Source organism: Balaenoptera acutorostrata, chromosome 1 (assembly GCF_949987535.1).
Source record: "Balaenoptera acutorostrata chromosome 1, mBalAcu1.1, whole genome shotgun sequence".
NCBI classification, from domain to species: domain Eukaryota; kingdom Metazoa; phylum Chordata; class Mammalia; order Artiodactyla; family Balaenopteridae; genus Balaenoptera; species Balaenoptera acutorostrata.
This window is the reverse complement of record NC_080064.1, coordinates 140,572,745-140,588,393: the sequence shown is the minus strand read 5'-3', so window position 1 is coordinate 140,588,393 and position 15,649 is coordinate 140,572,745. Positions and strand designations below refer to the sequence as shown.

The 15,649-nt window shown below is 38.8% G+C and overlaps 1 protein-coding gene across 8 annotated transcripts in view; it reads right to left on the bottom strand.

The window, feature by feature from the left end:
- TOR1AIP1 (torsin 1A interacting protein 1) overlaps nucleotides 1-13,886 on the bottom strand; it is a 53,434-nt gene extending 39,548 nt beyond the window's left edge. For 3 of the 8 annotated variants that reach the window (XM_057528234.1, XM_057528262.1, XM_057528244.1), the window contains exons 1-3: nucleotides 13,233-13,886; nucleotides 11,451-11,537; nucleotides 5,192-5,251 (exon numbers count right to left, since the gene is read on the bottom strand). In XM_057528234.1, coding sequence (XP_057384217.1) covers nucleotides 5,192-5,251; nucleotides 11,451-11,537; nucleotides 13,233-13,749 — 664 coding nt within the window. In that variant the 5' untranslated portion in view covers nucleotides 13,750-13,886. The remainder of the gene's footprint in view (nucleotides 1-5,191; nucleotides 5,252-11,450; nucleotides 11,538-13,232) is intronic. The other 5 variants (XM_007188199.3, XM_007188204.3, XM_007188201.3 and 2 more) reach the window with 3 other exon arrangements.
- Between the last annotated feature and the right edge of the window lie 1,763 nt (nucleotides 13,887-15,649).

Genomic DNA, 15,649 nt, shown 5'->3' with positions numbered 1-15,649 from the left:
TAAGATAAGCCACGACTTCCTATGTTTGTCTGTTTCTCCAATCCTGGGGTCAGTGGTTTTACCTGTGTCATCTCCTCTCTTATGGATCTAAGAGTTGTTGATTTTTCAGTTGTCAGTTTTTGACTTGTTATTAGGCTGAAGTGGTGACTTCCAAGCTCCTTACGTGTGGAACCAAAAAGTCTTCCTCAATAATTTTATTTATTTATTTATTTATGGCTGCATTGGGTCTTCGTTGCTGAGTGCAGGCTTTCTCTAGTTGCAGCGAGCGGGGGCTACTCTTCGTTGCAGTGCACAGGCTTCTCATCGTGGTGGCTTCTCTTGTTGCGGAGCATGGGCTGTAGGTGCATGGGCTTCAGTAGTTGCAGCACTACAGGCTCAGTAGTTGCGGCACATGGGCTTAGTTGCTCCGCAGCATGTGGGATCTTCCCGGACCAGGGCTTGAACCCATGTCCCCTGCACTGGCAAGCAGAGTCTTAACAATTGCACCACCACCAGGGAAGTCCCCTCCTCAATAATTTTTTGAATAAGTGAATGAATGATGGGAAAAGGCTGAGAAGTGAATTCCTCCTAAAATGAGAGGTTCCAACAACACCTAAGTGTAAGTCATGTAATACAGCAGCTTGGCTAAAGTTACATTTATATTAGGGCATTATGTTTTATATAGTTTAAAAATTATTTGGTGTAGCAAACTTTCTTTAAGGCTGAACTGATGTTTGAATCTGCGTTAATGGAAAGAAAAGTATGTTGAACGTTTATATTCATTCACCCAACTATCAGAAAAAATAAATTATACAGTAATCTTTCCCTTTTTCATCCTGATACAATTTATTTCCATAATACTTTTGAAGTTCCAGGTGAATTTGTCTAGAGCCAATTAACTAATAATCAGTCCTTCATATACCAGGTTGCCTAAAATTCAATCTCCTTTTTTTCTGTTTATGTTAGTGTTCTAATTAGCATGGGGGAGGATTTAAGAATTATTTTTTAACCAGCTTATATAATGGAGTTCCCCATTTACTTTTTTTTTTTTTTTTTCTTCTTTAAATCAAGTTGTAATAATTTACGTGGAATTGTAAGTTAGACAATCTATTCCCCCAACCAACCCCAGACCCAGTTCTATGCTCAGTTTGGAGCCACCTATAATGTAATATTTTAACTCAAGAGCAAATTTAACTGTCTAAATGTAAGAGGTGGAGGTAGGTAACAAAGGACCAAGAGAACTCAGCTGCCCACTAGTTGGGTTAGTCGTCTTGCTTACATGGTGGTCACGTCAAGACCCGTATTAACCTAAAAACTCAAAATCCATGCAAGAAGGTGAATGGGTCGGTCCCCATTAAGAACATCCCCATTTACTTTTAATACTTCTAATATGTTATTGTTATATTTGAAGTATTTATTTTTGAACACTTTAAAGACTTTTAATCTGTGTCTAAAAATCCTTTCTTTAGAATTCCATGTTCCTAACAGTAAATATTTATCAGCACTATACAAGACATAAACAGTAACTTGTCAAGCTAGGCTATCTTGATAACATCACTAAGAACAAAAAACGGTATTATTTTGTGCCTTACAATCCAGTAATATTTTATGAATTAGACAGCTTAAATAATAATAAGTCTTGTACATTTAATAAGTAATCATCATTGTAATAGGCTTTCGTCTTGACTGTATATACATTTTTAAACATGTTTCTCACTCTAGAAAATGAAACTCTAGAAACCCAAGTCTACCGATTTAGAATGTCATTCTGAAAATTATTTAACATAAAATATCTCAAAGAGCCACAGTTAATGTGAGTGTTGCCTCTAATGTAAAGGAGTTTCTCATATTGCCTGAACTCTAAATGTAAAAGAGTGACATTCTATTACAAAACAATTACAAGTATTGGCGATATTTGTAATTCTCCTTCCCCATTTTGCCTGCTATTCATCCTTCAAAATTCAGTTCAAATGCCATCTCCATGAAACCTTCCTGACCTCTTCCAGAGTAGGGAACTTCTCTAGGCTACCATATATATATATATATATATATACCACTATTTTAAAACTTAAAACAATTTTCATTTTTTTAACCCAAGCTGCAGAGAATGTACAGATAAATATTCAAATACAATCTCATGGTGAATCAGCAGTATCTATGACTACATAGCTTTTAATTTCATTTCCCTCTTTTGTCATTCAGCTTCCTTTATTTTAAACCTCTTGGCTGCTACATGTGGAAGGTTAGAGCATTTAAAAAAATTTTTTTTAAAAAAGGTATTACTCTTCCCTACACTCATGCAGAAACTTTAAGAAATTAAAATCCCATTTGGAGCAATAATACCCTTAATCAAAAAAAGTTATTAAATTATAAAAGCTGTGACTTTTAGACAAATGGCAATAATTAAATGTGCTATCAAGGAGGTGTCACTTTTCTAACAACTTCAACCAATTAGGAAAAGGTACTTTCAGAAGTCCTAGGTCTTTATGTCTGCTGTTAAAGTAGACCACTTACAACCACTTCCTCTGGTGGGTGGAGACCATCCACTAACTGTATCACTTTCTGTTCACTTCCTTTTTCCTGGTCATCGTTTTTAAGAAAAACACAAAGTCCCAGGTATATTTCTACTATAGATTTTCCTATTCCTAGAGACTTATGGACTGTGTTCGTGTGAGTAGTGAAGGGTACTCAAGGAAATATAAACTTCGCTTGTGTTGTGTCTGGGGACAAAGACATGAAGATTCAGAAGTGAGACTATCATACCTTCTCAAAGAGAAGACTAGATAGAATACAGGAGAGTCGCTGTGTCTCCTGTCTTTTTGTGTTGTCAGGAAAACCTAGTGTGGAATGTTACAATAAATCTATGTCCAGACAAGTATGGAACTCTCTGAATTTACTTAGAACAAACAAATGCTAATTTGGGTGATATGTTGTGTTTATTTCTGCCACTGATAAAATCAGGGGTTGGCAAACTTTCTCCATCAAGGGCCAAATAGTAAATATTTTAGGCTTCTCTAGCCACATGTAGTCTCTGTCATACATACACACACACACACACACACGTGTGTATGTGAGTATAAAATGTAAAAATCTTTTCTTAGCTCACAGGTTGTACAAAAACAAGATTGCAGGTCAGATTTTACTCAGAGGCTGTAGTTTGTGGACACCTGCTATAGATACCTTCAAGAAAGGTACCTTTTAAGACTGTTCAATGCCAATCATGTTTTGGAGAACAGAGTGGGAAAGCAAGAAAGAGAATAAAGAATAGTTTGGAATTATCACTAGTGCTCAAGCTCCATGAATAGCCATTTTATATACTCCAAGATGTACTAGCATTACTATTAAAAAAAAAAAAAAAAGAGGGTGTCATTCCCTATATTGATCTCACAGAAATTCCATTTAAGCTGGAAAGCACTTTTTTAAAGTTAGTTTTTATTATAAAGTACTTATAGAAATGATTTCTAAATCTAGCATACAAAGAACATAAAAGTGCTAGATTATTTCAGCTCCAAGTTCTCTTCTAATTAAGATTCTGTGACTTAAAAAAATTTTTTTTAAAGTTTTTAAATAGAGCATTTGAGAAACTGGTGGGTGAAAGTACACATGATAAGTTGCATACTACAAGGATCATTTTCAGTACCCAGACACTATAAATGCTGAAGTCTCTAAAATAAATTAGCCTGAGCTTAAGTGAAAGAAATTTAAAACAAGTTGCAACTATTTATAAAGAAAAATGAAGCTTCCCTCCTTTTGACTCATCTCCAAATTTAGAAAAGAATTGTAACCTAAGTCCAACCACAATTAATGTAAATTCACTTAAAGCCGCAGATCTTGGTAGTTCATGTCTTACACCAAGGCAAACACTGAAAAGAATACAAACCACTTCAACAAACATGGCAAAGAACGCTGAACTTACCTTGAAAAAGCTCAAATTCACTTTCTAAATCAAGAAAAAACCTTAATTGGTAAACTGATATCCTTTTCTCCCGATAGTGTGAACTTGACTGCTAGTAAAAACTAAAATATATGTTCTTATATTTTCTTACATGAATTTAAACAATAATATAACAAAAGACATAATTTTAGAGAGAATAAAAACCCAGGTGATTAAGAAAGTTTATGGTCATAAGGACACTGCCCCTCAAGCTGAGATAATGAACAAAGTAATAGTCTCAAGCCAGTGACCAAATGAATGTACTCCTGTATTCTACTGATAATTAGACACCTCAAAGAGAACCTACAAGAATTAGAGATAAACAAACCTAATTCACTAATTTTAGTATTTCCATTTGTTTTATATGACGAATCTGCAAGAGAGATAGCAAGAAAATGATTAGAGCTGAAAAGGAAATGCATCATATGGTTCTTTACCACAGGTTCATCATCAAAACCTTAACAGATTTTTATCATTTATAATACTTAAAAGGACAGCCATCTATCAAAAAAAAAAAAATCAACCGAATTCTCTTTTAAAGGGAATGATTGAGGAGTAGAAACCTCATGTGAAGATAAATAAGCTTCCTTTTTAGTTCCCATGATAAAGCACCCTTATGGGTCTGTAAACTCTAAAAATTAAGTAGAAGTAGACCTCTTGGAATGGCATTACTAGCTTTCTTTCATAGCCATGAAATCAATTTAAGGGCAATACTCTTTTAAGGTTTTAGTCAAAAAGAAATGTAATTAAGGCAGGGAAAGTTTATAGCCCTGAGCCACAAAGCCTCAGTCTTGAATTTTTTATTAGCATTATACTGGGAAGAATAAAAAGTCCCTGACCCTAATTTAAAACCATTTTGCTAACAAAAAAATCATAGCAACATATAAGAAACAACCTCTTAAAAAGAATGAGGAAGTCCTTTATACACTTATATGGAAAGATGTCTCAATATATTTTAAGTAAAAATAAACAAACAATAAGACACTACAGAAAGGAGTATTTATTGGGCTAAAAATTGGGTAAAAAAAAAGAGAGGAAAATATCATTTATATATGAATTTCTCTATATCTCCATAAAATATCTCTGGAAAAATACCTAAGAAACTGACAACATCAGTTGCCTCTGATGAGGAAACTGGGTGGGCAAAGGTCAGAAGGGGTAGGGAGACTTTTCACTGTATATTTATATAAACTTTTGAATTTTGAACCATATGAATACATGTAGTACCCTATTTACAAATATAAGAAAGTTGAACCAACAGACAAAACAGTCTCTTACCAAATCTTGAGCTTCTTAGAGGGGGTCTACACAGGCTGATTACAGGATCTTTACTCACCACTAATACAGGAAGAGAAAACATTAAAAAAAATATATAAAATGTCAAACATATTAGATTTATTATACAATCTATTTAGTCAGCCAAGTTTTTTCTGAGCTCTCCATTTTGCTAAGTATGGGAATACAATAGTGAACTAGAGAAAAGTTTCCTGCTATAAAAAATTTATGGACTTGATGGAAAATTTTGCAGTTTTTCTCACCAGACCATATTTGTATAACAAGAAAGGAATATCAAATAACACTCTTCTAAATTTCTCAATTAAGAACCAAAATCTGTACCATAGTACCAACTCAATTATCTACCCCATTTGTGGCATACCCTAATTGTGGATTATTTATGTCATATTTTAATTTGAGGGTTAACTTCCTGAGACTTAATATACTCCCTCCAATTATTTAACCTTGTGTGTGTTCAGGAAATGCAAACTCCAATTTTTAAAACAATGTTAATGTTAGCCAGGTTTCAGACTGTCTATGGTTCAATGGCATAGGGTTAATGAGGAAGTCAATCCCATTAAATAAAATATTAATGTTAGCCTAGAAATCCAAGGTGTGTTTCCTCAAACAGCCTCACACAACATAAAATAAAATGCAATCTACATCTAAATTTGGGTTATATTATGCTTTGTTTCATTTGTTTCTATAAGAAAGCAGTATGTTTGGCTCTGTATGAGAAGTGCAAAAACCACATTCTGAACCAGCTATCCCTGACCCCTGCCATTACACTGGCTGCCTATGTTTGTTTTCACAAAACTGACTTAACCCAATTTCCCCTTTACAGTATCGAGAAGAGAAATCTTGAAGGGACACCCATTCATTTGTTCTAAAAATACTTACTGAGCATGATTTTGTACATCTTCAAGACAGAGATGTAGAGAAACAATTAAATTGACTTTGTGTAGCTCAAAAACACAGAACTAAGATCAAGAGAAAGTTACAGCAAAGTAGCTTTTAGTTCAATAGTAAAACGAAAAACCACCAAATTATTAGTGTTGTCTCCAAAACAGAATGGAGAGTGAGGGAGTGATTTCCACATCACTGCAGGTGATCAACAATGCAGATACATGTTAACAGAGGAACACCTACACTGATAGAAACTCTGAGTAGATGACTTCCCTAAATCGTCCAGTTCTAAGATTCTATGAAATATTATCAGTTGTTAGAATTTCACATATCAGGTATTTAGAACTTATATAAGTAGCTTTAAAAAGAAATCTTGTACATGTCTGTTACTCTTATTATTACAACTACCTTTCTCTTTTTCTTCTCTGTATTCCCATCTTTTTCAGGTTTAATTAAAACCTAAAACTTAACTTACTCTATAGACATCAATTACTATTTCAGTCCCCATCTTTTCATTTAAGCTTTTCTCATATGCTCTACCATATATATAGCCCTATGTAAGATACTTGAAGGAGACAGAGTAGCCCAGAGAGGTATTAGAGAATAAAATAAGAAGTATCCTTCTTTTTTTTTTTCTTTTTCTTTTTTTAAAGGCGAGGGCTTCCTCTAGTTGCGGCAAGTGGGGGCCACTCTACATCGCGGTGCGTAGGCCTCTCACTGTCACGGCCCCTCTTGTTGCGGACCAGACGCTCCAGATGCGCAGGCTCAGTAGTTGTGGCTCACGGGCCTAGTTGCTCCGCGGCATATGGGATCTTCCCAGACCAAGGCTCGAACCCGTATCCCCTGCATTGGCAGGCAGATTCTCAACCACTGCGCCACCGGGGAAGCCCCAGAAGTACCCTTCTTTAGTAGCAATCTCCTTCCTTTGTCTGCTGCTTTTGCTCACCATTGCACCCCCAGGCTCTAGCAAGGGGACTGGTATAAAGTAGGTGCTCAATAATATCTGGAGAATGAATGTAACTACAGCAGCCAAAGAATCAAATGTTCATGACAAAATAGAAGGTATTAAAAATATTTAACTATAATTATTTAGCTAGAAACCATAACTGTTAAAAATATTTAACTTTAGGAAAAGTAAATGAAATTTTCCTACTGTATTTTTAGATTATGAAATTAGTTTCATGAAAGGAATGAACCTGGCCATAGAAGAAGTTATACAGGTACATGTGGACTGAACTGACTGAACAACCTAATGGCTATTTCAATGTGAAAATAATGCAATTCTGAAACTTCAAATATTTAGCAGAGTTTAAACCATATCCCTATTCTAAACTAATACAATCAACATTTTTTTTTTTAATTTTATTTATTTATTTATTTTTGGCTGTGTTGGGTCTTCATTTCTGTGCGAGGGCTTTCTCTAGTTGCAGCGAGCGGGGGCCACTCTTCATCGCGGTGCGCGGGCCTCTCACTATCGCGGCCTCTCTTGTTGCGGAGCACAGGCTCCAGACGCGCAGGCTCAGTAGTTGTGGCTCACGGGCTTAGTTGCTCCGCGGCATGTGGGATCTTCCCAGACCAGGGCTCGAACCTATGTCTCCTGCATTGGCAGGCGGATTCTTAATCACTGCGCCACCAGGGAAGCCCCAATCAACATTTTTTCACGACTTCAAAAACAGGATGACAAATGATGTAGTTGTCTTTACTAGGTTGTCTTAGAAAGTGGCCCCTTGCTTTAGGTCATTATTTTCAAGGACACTTTCGGATAAAGTTCTCTCAGACCACACCACGGGCCCCATATACAGTTATGGCACAATTCTGAACACCAAAGCTAAACTGAAAGTCTGTGATTCTACAAGAAGAAGGAAGGGACTATCTTTTTCTTTTTTAATTGACGTGTAGTCAATTTACAATGTTGTATTAAGTTTCTGCTGTATAGCAAAGTGATTCAGTTATATATATATATATTCTTTTTCATATTCTTTTCCATTATGGTTTCTTATAGGATACTGAATATATTTCCCTGTGCTATACAGTAGGACTTTGTTGTTTATCTATTTTATATATAATAGTTCATTATCTGCCAATCCCAAACTCCTAATTTATCCTTCCTCCATCCCCCTTGCCCCTTTGGTAACCATAAATTTGTTTTCTAAGTCTGTGAATCTGTTTCTTTTTTGTAAATAAGTTCATTTGTATCATATTTTAGATTCCACATATAAGTGATACCATATAATATTTGTCTTTCTCTTTCTGGCTTACTTCACTTAGTATGATAATCTCCAGGTCCTTCCATGTTGCTGCAAATGGCATTATTTCATTCATTTTAATGGCTGAGTAGCATTCCATTGTGTGTGTGTGTGTGTGTGTACACATATACATATACACATACCACTTTCTTTATCCATTCAGCTGTTGATGGACATTTAGGTTGCTTCCATGTCTTAGCTACTGTAAATATTGCTGCTATGAACATATGGGTGCATGTATCTTTTCAAATTAGAGTTTTCTCTGGATATATGCCCAGGAGTGGGATTGCAGGATCATACGGCAACTGTATTTTTAGTTTTTTTAAGGAACCTCCAAACTGTTTTCCATAGTGACTGCACCAATTTACATTCCCTCAAACAAGGAAGGGCTATCCTTAAACTTGCACTTAAAGCAGTTTTCCATCAAAGTTGACTCCTGTTTAAATAATTCCTCTGCTACAAGGACTTTATAACCATTCATTTAATGACTTCCCTAAACTCTTTCTCCTTTTATTAAGAGGAATGATACAGGAGCATGCCAAGTGCTAGATGTAGTATAATTTTTAAAAGCACCTTTTAGAGTAAGAGAACCCCCAGTATCTCAAGTCTCCCAAAGATGCACATATCCTTATTTCTAGTTATATTGTAGCACAGTATGATATTGATATATTCCAGGTAATCTATGCATGAGTTCCATCGATCTATCATCTATACTGGGAAATGTTTTGTCTTTTCCATTACCAACTATAGCATGAGCTTCTTGAGAAAAAAGAAATGCTTAAGCAAAATTTTATGAACTTCACATCTCCTGTAAAGTGCTGTGAGGAAAAAAAACCCCACCTTATATCTGTATGTTTTACTGTGTACAAACTGACTTGGCAAGTACTATATCATTTTTGCAGTGGCCTTGTGAGTTAGGCTGGGTAAGTCATACAAATAAAGGCCTGAGGTTCAAGGTGAGTAGCTAATTCAACCAAGGTCCACTGCTCTTTCCACAACATTATGCAGCCATGTACCTCAACAGCAGTCCTTAAATACAGGCCTAACATGAACTCCAAAAGACTGTACGAGACATTCTATTGTATAATCGTTTTATAATGGTCTATAGGCTGGTGCTCAACAGTCTTCATTACATCAATTTACTTAACTCCATAATTTTTATAAATTTACTGTAGATTTTAAAAATGAGAAATTTTTGTTTCTCCCGGTATAAGGGCCATGAAATTAAATCTCCTGTAAATAAAATTTCAAGAATATGGTTTTTCCACATGGCCTAGAAGGACTTCCCTGGTGGCGGAGTGGTTAAGAATCTGCCTGCCAATGCAGGGGACACGGGTTCGAGCCCTGGTCCTAGAAGATCCCACATGCCACAGAGCAACTAAGCCCGTGTGCCACAACTACTGAGCCTGTGCTCCAGGGCCCGCAAGCCACAACTACTGAGCCCGCGTGCCACAACTACTGAAGCCTGTGTGCCTAGAGCCTGTGCTCCACAACAAGAGAAGCCACCGCAATAAGAAGCCAACACACTGCAATGAAGGGTAGCCCCTGCTCACTGCAACTAGAGAAAGCCCACGCACAGCAATCAAGACCCAACGCAGCCAAAAATAAATAAATAAATCTTAAAAAAAAAAAAAAAAGTCCTGGAAAATCTGTTTATAGCACCTATCACTCAAAGCATTTTTCTAAGGTAGTTTATAATCTTAACACAGTACCATAGGCTATTCAAGGAATTAAGCATAAAGGGTGTGTTATCTGGAACTAAACTTGAACCAGATATTTATTCATTCAAAACTGAGACCAGAACAGTTTAAATTATAAGGAATAATCTTATTAGAAGCAATGGGTAAGGAAAGAAGTCAGGATTTGGGTTTAAAAATAAAAAGCCAGAGATGATCAGTTTCAATAGCTACAATCATTTATTGCTGTGGACTTTCCTAATATCAAAAAATGCAAACTGAAAATAAATGGAACTAAAAACCAAAGGATGTTATGCATTAATGACAACTTAATCCTTTCCCTTGCTTTTCAAAACAGTTTAAACAGGTTTTAAAACATTAAGTAGACTATCAAATGTAGCCTATTGCCATGTTACATTGATACTAAGATGCAAATATTTTTACACTTTAACATCTCTGAAAGTGGGATGTATCATAAAATCTAAGGCATATTACAGTGTAATTGGCAGCATTTCTTCCTCCTAGGTGGTACATAAAACAATGACAGTATATCTTACAACTGATGAGATCTTAGATTTGATGAAATATATTATCAAACTGAGATCGACCATATTGTGTCATGATTTTACAATGCAGACCATTTAATCCATTTTATTTTATTTATTTTTGGCTGCATTGGGTCTTCGTTGCTGCGCGTGGGCTTTCTCTAGTTGCGTCGTGCTGGGCTACTCTCTATTGCGGTGCACGGGCTTCTCATTGCGGTGGCTTCTCTTGTTGTGGCGCACTGGCTCTAAGTGCGCGGGCTTCAGTAGTTGTGGCTCGCGGGCTCTAGAGCGCAGGCCCAGTAGTTGTGGCGCACGGGCTTAGCTGCTCCACGGCATGTGGGATCTTCCCGGACCAGGGACACGGCACGTGTCCCTGCATTGGCAGGAGGATTCTTAACCACTGCGCCACCAGGGAAGCCCTTAATCCGTTTCAAATGGAAAGTAGTGTGACATATTCATTCATTCAACACTTAACAAGCTTTACTGAGTAGTAACTATCACACGGGACAGTGACAGTGAGGTACTTGGGGCAAATGAAAGGGCTTTGGAGAAGACAAACCTGGGTCTGAATTTGGCTCAGTTACATAGCAAGTAATCTTAGAGAAAAGTTAGCTACTCTAAGCTCCAGTTTTCTCACCAAAAAATGGGTACATCTATCCTGCATAGTTATGTGAATGAATTAACATACACAAAGCATATGGTACTTAGTAGGTACTCAAGTATGTGCTCTGTCTTTTCTTGACACATGCTACTATTGCTTAATTCAATAAACAACCTTTAAAGAAGATTCACTGAAACCCTGAATGAGGTATGATCTGTGACCCTTGATAGACCAGGCTATAATCTATACATAAAAAAAGCAGGCACGTAAGGAAAACAACAAACTCACTCTTTTTACCTGGAGTCTCTTGTGTTCTCCTGATAGTTTTCTTTGAGACGGTTGGGCTTAAAACAGTTTGTGAAGATGGTTCATCCTCTAAAGAATAGATATGAGAATTCTAAAATTCAGAATATGTGAACTGAGTAGAGATTATGCATATTAACAGCAATATATACACAGAAATGCAAGTAATTCATCCCTTTAGAAATGTGTTATTAGGTATACCAAAACTTAGGAATTTAACTAGCCAGAACTACTCTTTAAGACAATACAAAAATAAACTATTCACCAATGATGCTTTGCAACAAAAATACATTACTTTAGAAAATTTAAAAGATGAGCTAAAGCAGAATAATGAAAAACGTGTAGATCCTTATAGATTTACTAAAATAGAAGTATATCCTTTATGTGTTAAAAAAATTAGCTTATACAACTGCACCAGCCTGTGTGGGAGTCAATACAATTTAACATATATTTTTTTTGCCTTCTAAAGCATTCTTCCAGATATTGGAGATACAGAATGAACATAAGCACGGAAGTATAACGTGGTCCTTCAAATATATAAATATATATGTAGGGTCTTTGTCTTCAGAAGTTGACAATCTTAAAAGAGAGATAAAACTAACATATATATGGGTTAAACTGTCTTGAATTGCTACTCCCAATACTAATTTACATTATCTTTAACATAGTTTCCAAAATCAACACATCTTCCAATGTGTCAGCACTTCACAATGTGTTATTTAGCCGGTAAATGTGCAGCCTATTACTCTGCTCTAAACTGAAAATCCACCTCCTCTTCATCATATCCATCAAAAGTCTATCACTAACTATGTAATCCCATTATGATTCAAATCCCCTGATTTTACCTCATAGGTGCCCTACGGGGAGCCAACAGGAAACTTCACCTGTGACTCAGTGTTAGATGGGGGAGAGGGGGCAGGGTGGGAGAGGATGGATTAAGGGAGTTGATTCATCTGTGACTTTCCTAAAACTATACAATCACCTTGTCAGTATCCTTGCGGCCCATTCAGACGAAAACTAATTTAGAGTCTTGCTTTGTCTGGCTACTACTTAACCATTGACGGTCCCCAACATGCGAATTTTTGCCAGAGACCATCACACTCTAGAAAGAGCGATCAGCTCAAGTTTATCAGACACTGGGAAGCTTCAAGTTCAGGATAACTGCCTTACCCCGTTTCGGTGTAAGTATTTGGGTGGGGTCTCAAATCAATTCATCAACTACACTTGTCCTCAAAACGGCCACTCACAAAATTTCCCTCCCTCTCTCCCCACCTGGGTAGTGATGGAAAAAGACTGGAAGGTTAGATGAGAACCAAAATTCTCAGCTAGGGACTTCTGGCCTCTGAGAGTTAAAGGAGGAAATGGAAGTGGCTTTGGTAGAAACATCCGCAGGACAAAGAGAGCCGATATGAAACCGAGCCCGGAGTGATTCAGTGTCCCGCCTGCCGCCTAACTCGCCGTCCCAACGTGCAAGCCTGCAGAAAAGAGGCAATCCTGACACCCCTAAATTGATGGCCAAGGATGCACGCGGCTCCCCAGCTCTGCTCAGGTCGCTCCGCACGACTGCCTTCCCTTCCAGTGCCCCCGCCCCTGCCGCTTTCCCGCCAGCGGTCTGGGCGGACCGGGCGTGGGGTCGCACGCCCATTCGGGCGGAGAAGCCCCGAGGGGGTGAGGTCCAGAAAGGCACACGCCCGGCCGAGGCGCACACACCCTCTGCGCGCGCACGCTCGCCGCACTCCCTCCCTGGCTCGGGGCTGAGACTCTTACCTCCGTCGGCCTCACCTTCGGCTGAATGGGAGTCCCGTAATCCTCTCCGGGTCGTAACCGGAGACGGCTGCAGCGGAGGCGACTGTGAGTGCTGCTGCTGCTGCTGCTGCTGCTGCTGCTGCTGGGAGCGAGTAGCTCTTCGCGTCTTCATCTCCTCGGCTTCCTGGAGTCGCGGCTGCCTCCGCTGCCGAGACCGAAGATAATAGGAGCGTTCTCTCACTTCCTCTTTCGCCGAATCGGGCCGGAACTCTTTTAGCGGAATTTGTCTTCCCACCGGGGCCTTTTCTTTGGATGCCCGGGGCTCGAAGTCGCCGTACACTTCGGGCGGCTCTTCTGAGAACCTCACTTCCCGCCGGCCGTGGCGCGACGGCGTAAGAGTTCCATACGCAGGCGCGTCACTGCCGCCGCCATTTTGAGGGGCGAGCCGGGGCCTCCCCTCCCGTAGCGGAGCCCTGGGCGTGACGTACAGCCCCCATCCTTCCCATTCCGGCTCCGCCCGCCACCCCTCGCCTGCCATAGTTGTTGACGTAGCTTGAGTCGATCGCGAAGGTGTTTTGGGGGGCCTCTAGAGTCTTCTGCCGTTGGTGGCGATGGCTTTTCGGGTGTTTGGCAGTGGTGTCGACGGTCAGGGAGGCAGTTGAGAGTCGCCTGCGTCGTCGCTGCTGTGCTGCAAACCCGCCTCTGGGCCCATCGTGTGTTCTGAGGGCTGTGGGAGAGGCAGTGCCTGTGCTGGGTCAGCTGCCGCGGGTCACTCCCGCCTCCTGGCTGAAGGCACCAAAGAGGAGGAGAAGAGGGAGGAGGACGTCGCTGTCCTCGGCCTTCGGGGAGGGAAGGAGGGGACGACGGAGAAGAGCCCACTGGTTGGGCAGAGTGCCGGTACTCGGCCAGCTGCTCCTGGCAACTGTTGCCGGCACGCAGGAGACGCCCGGCCCGGCCCCCAGTACCGAGTCCCTGGGAAAGGCGGAGTGGAGGGGAAGTTTCGGTCCTCACCCCTAGGCTGTTGCGCAGTTTTCCCGCAGCCTCTTTGATCGACTGCTGCTTCCGCCGTACCTTTCCAAGTGTTCCTTAGCAGGGGTGATAAGAAAGATACTTTTGCAGGTGTCATCTTGGAGAAAATTTTAGTTTCAAGGTCCTTGGGAAGGCATTTAACCACTTTTTAGGTTTTAAGTCCCTCGTTGAGTGTACGAAATGGGATCTACAGGCATACTCGGGTGGATTAACATTTGCAGAATGTGCGCATAGCAAGCAGTCTTATTCCTGGTTTCGTATAAAAGCTCTAGTCCAGCAGCACTGTTCAGAAAGCTTGCTAGTGCTGTGTTATGGACAGTGAGAAATGAACAAATACTTTAATGACGGCACTGTAATTTTCACTTGTGATCCATTATTTTTACTTTGATTCTGGGCATGACTTGATATACTGCATTTGATACAGGGTTTTCCTGCGTTTAGTTTACTGAATAAGAAAGCATGATAAAAGCCATATGTTCCACCTCTGTGTACCGTATTTGCAGATGTGGATAATCTGCAAATATCTAACCAAATTTAGACACACTGAGGGAATGTTAAGTTAGTATAAAGTCTGAACAATTATTGAAGATTAATCTTGCCTGCAAATATACACACACTTCTTGGACGGCTTTCTATAATTGATTTTAGTGACTAGATGTAAAAAGTTGCAATTTGGATAGCAATTATAATGAACGAGCCTGAAAATTTTGCAGGTATTTGTTTATTCTTTCATGTATTTAAAATCACTTTAGATATGTTTTTGAGCAACTCATTTGTCCAAACTGGGCACAGATTTCAATTTAATGAAATCTTAAGGTGTTCTTTGTTTTCACTAATTGTACAAAAATTTGGGCACAGACAAGAGGAATTACATGCTTTAGAGAATCATCTAGGTTTTTGCCTTTTAGGAGCTTCATTTAGCTGAGCTTTTTTTTTACTATATATAATATAACCAAAGAAACTGAAGGAATAGCAACATGGGAGATGCTACTTTTTAAAAAAATCTTTTGTCTTAAGGGAAAATTAAAAGCATGTTCTCCCTCATCAGCCTGAGTTAGACAATATATTTGGAAGATTCGTGGGACTTAGTCTTTTCTGACAAAATGCTGAAAAGTGTTGATACTTGGTTAATACCTGGCTTTTATTTAACTAATGCTTTATAAGGTACCTATTATATTACTCATTATTAACATATAATAGTAAAAGTTCTGTAATAGATAAAATTATTAACGAATATAAAACTTTATAGTATTAATATACAAAGTTCATATTATGAACAGTAATGCATATATTAAGAGCCTCTTTAAAACAGTTACCAGGACAGGTGACTATATAGAAACTTGGTTGCAGATTGTAAAACTTAGTTTTGGGGGACATATTAAAAAAAGAGAGGACAGGAGATTCTATAT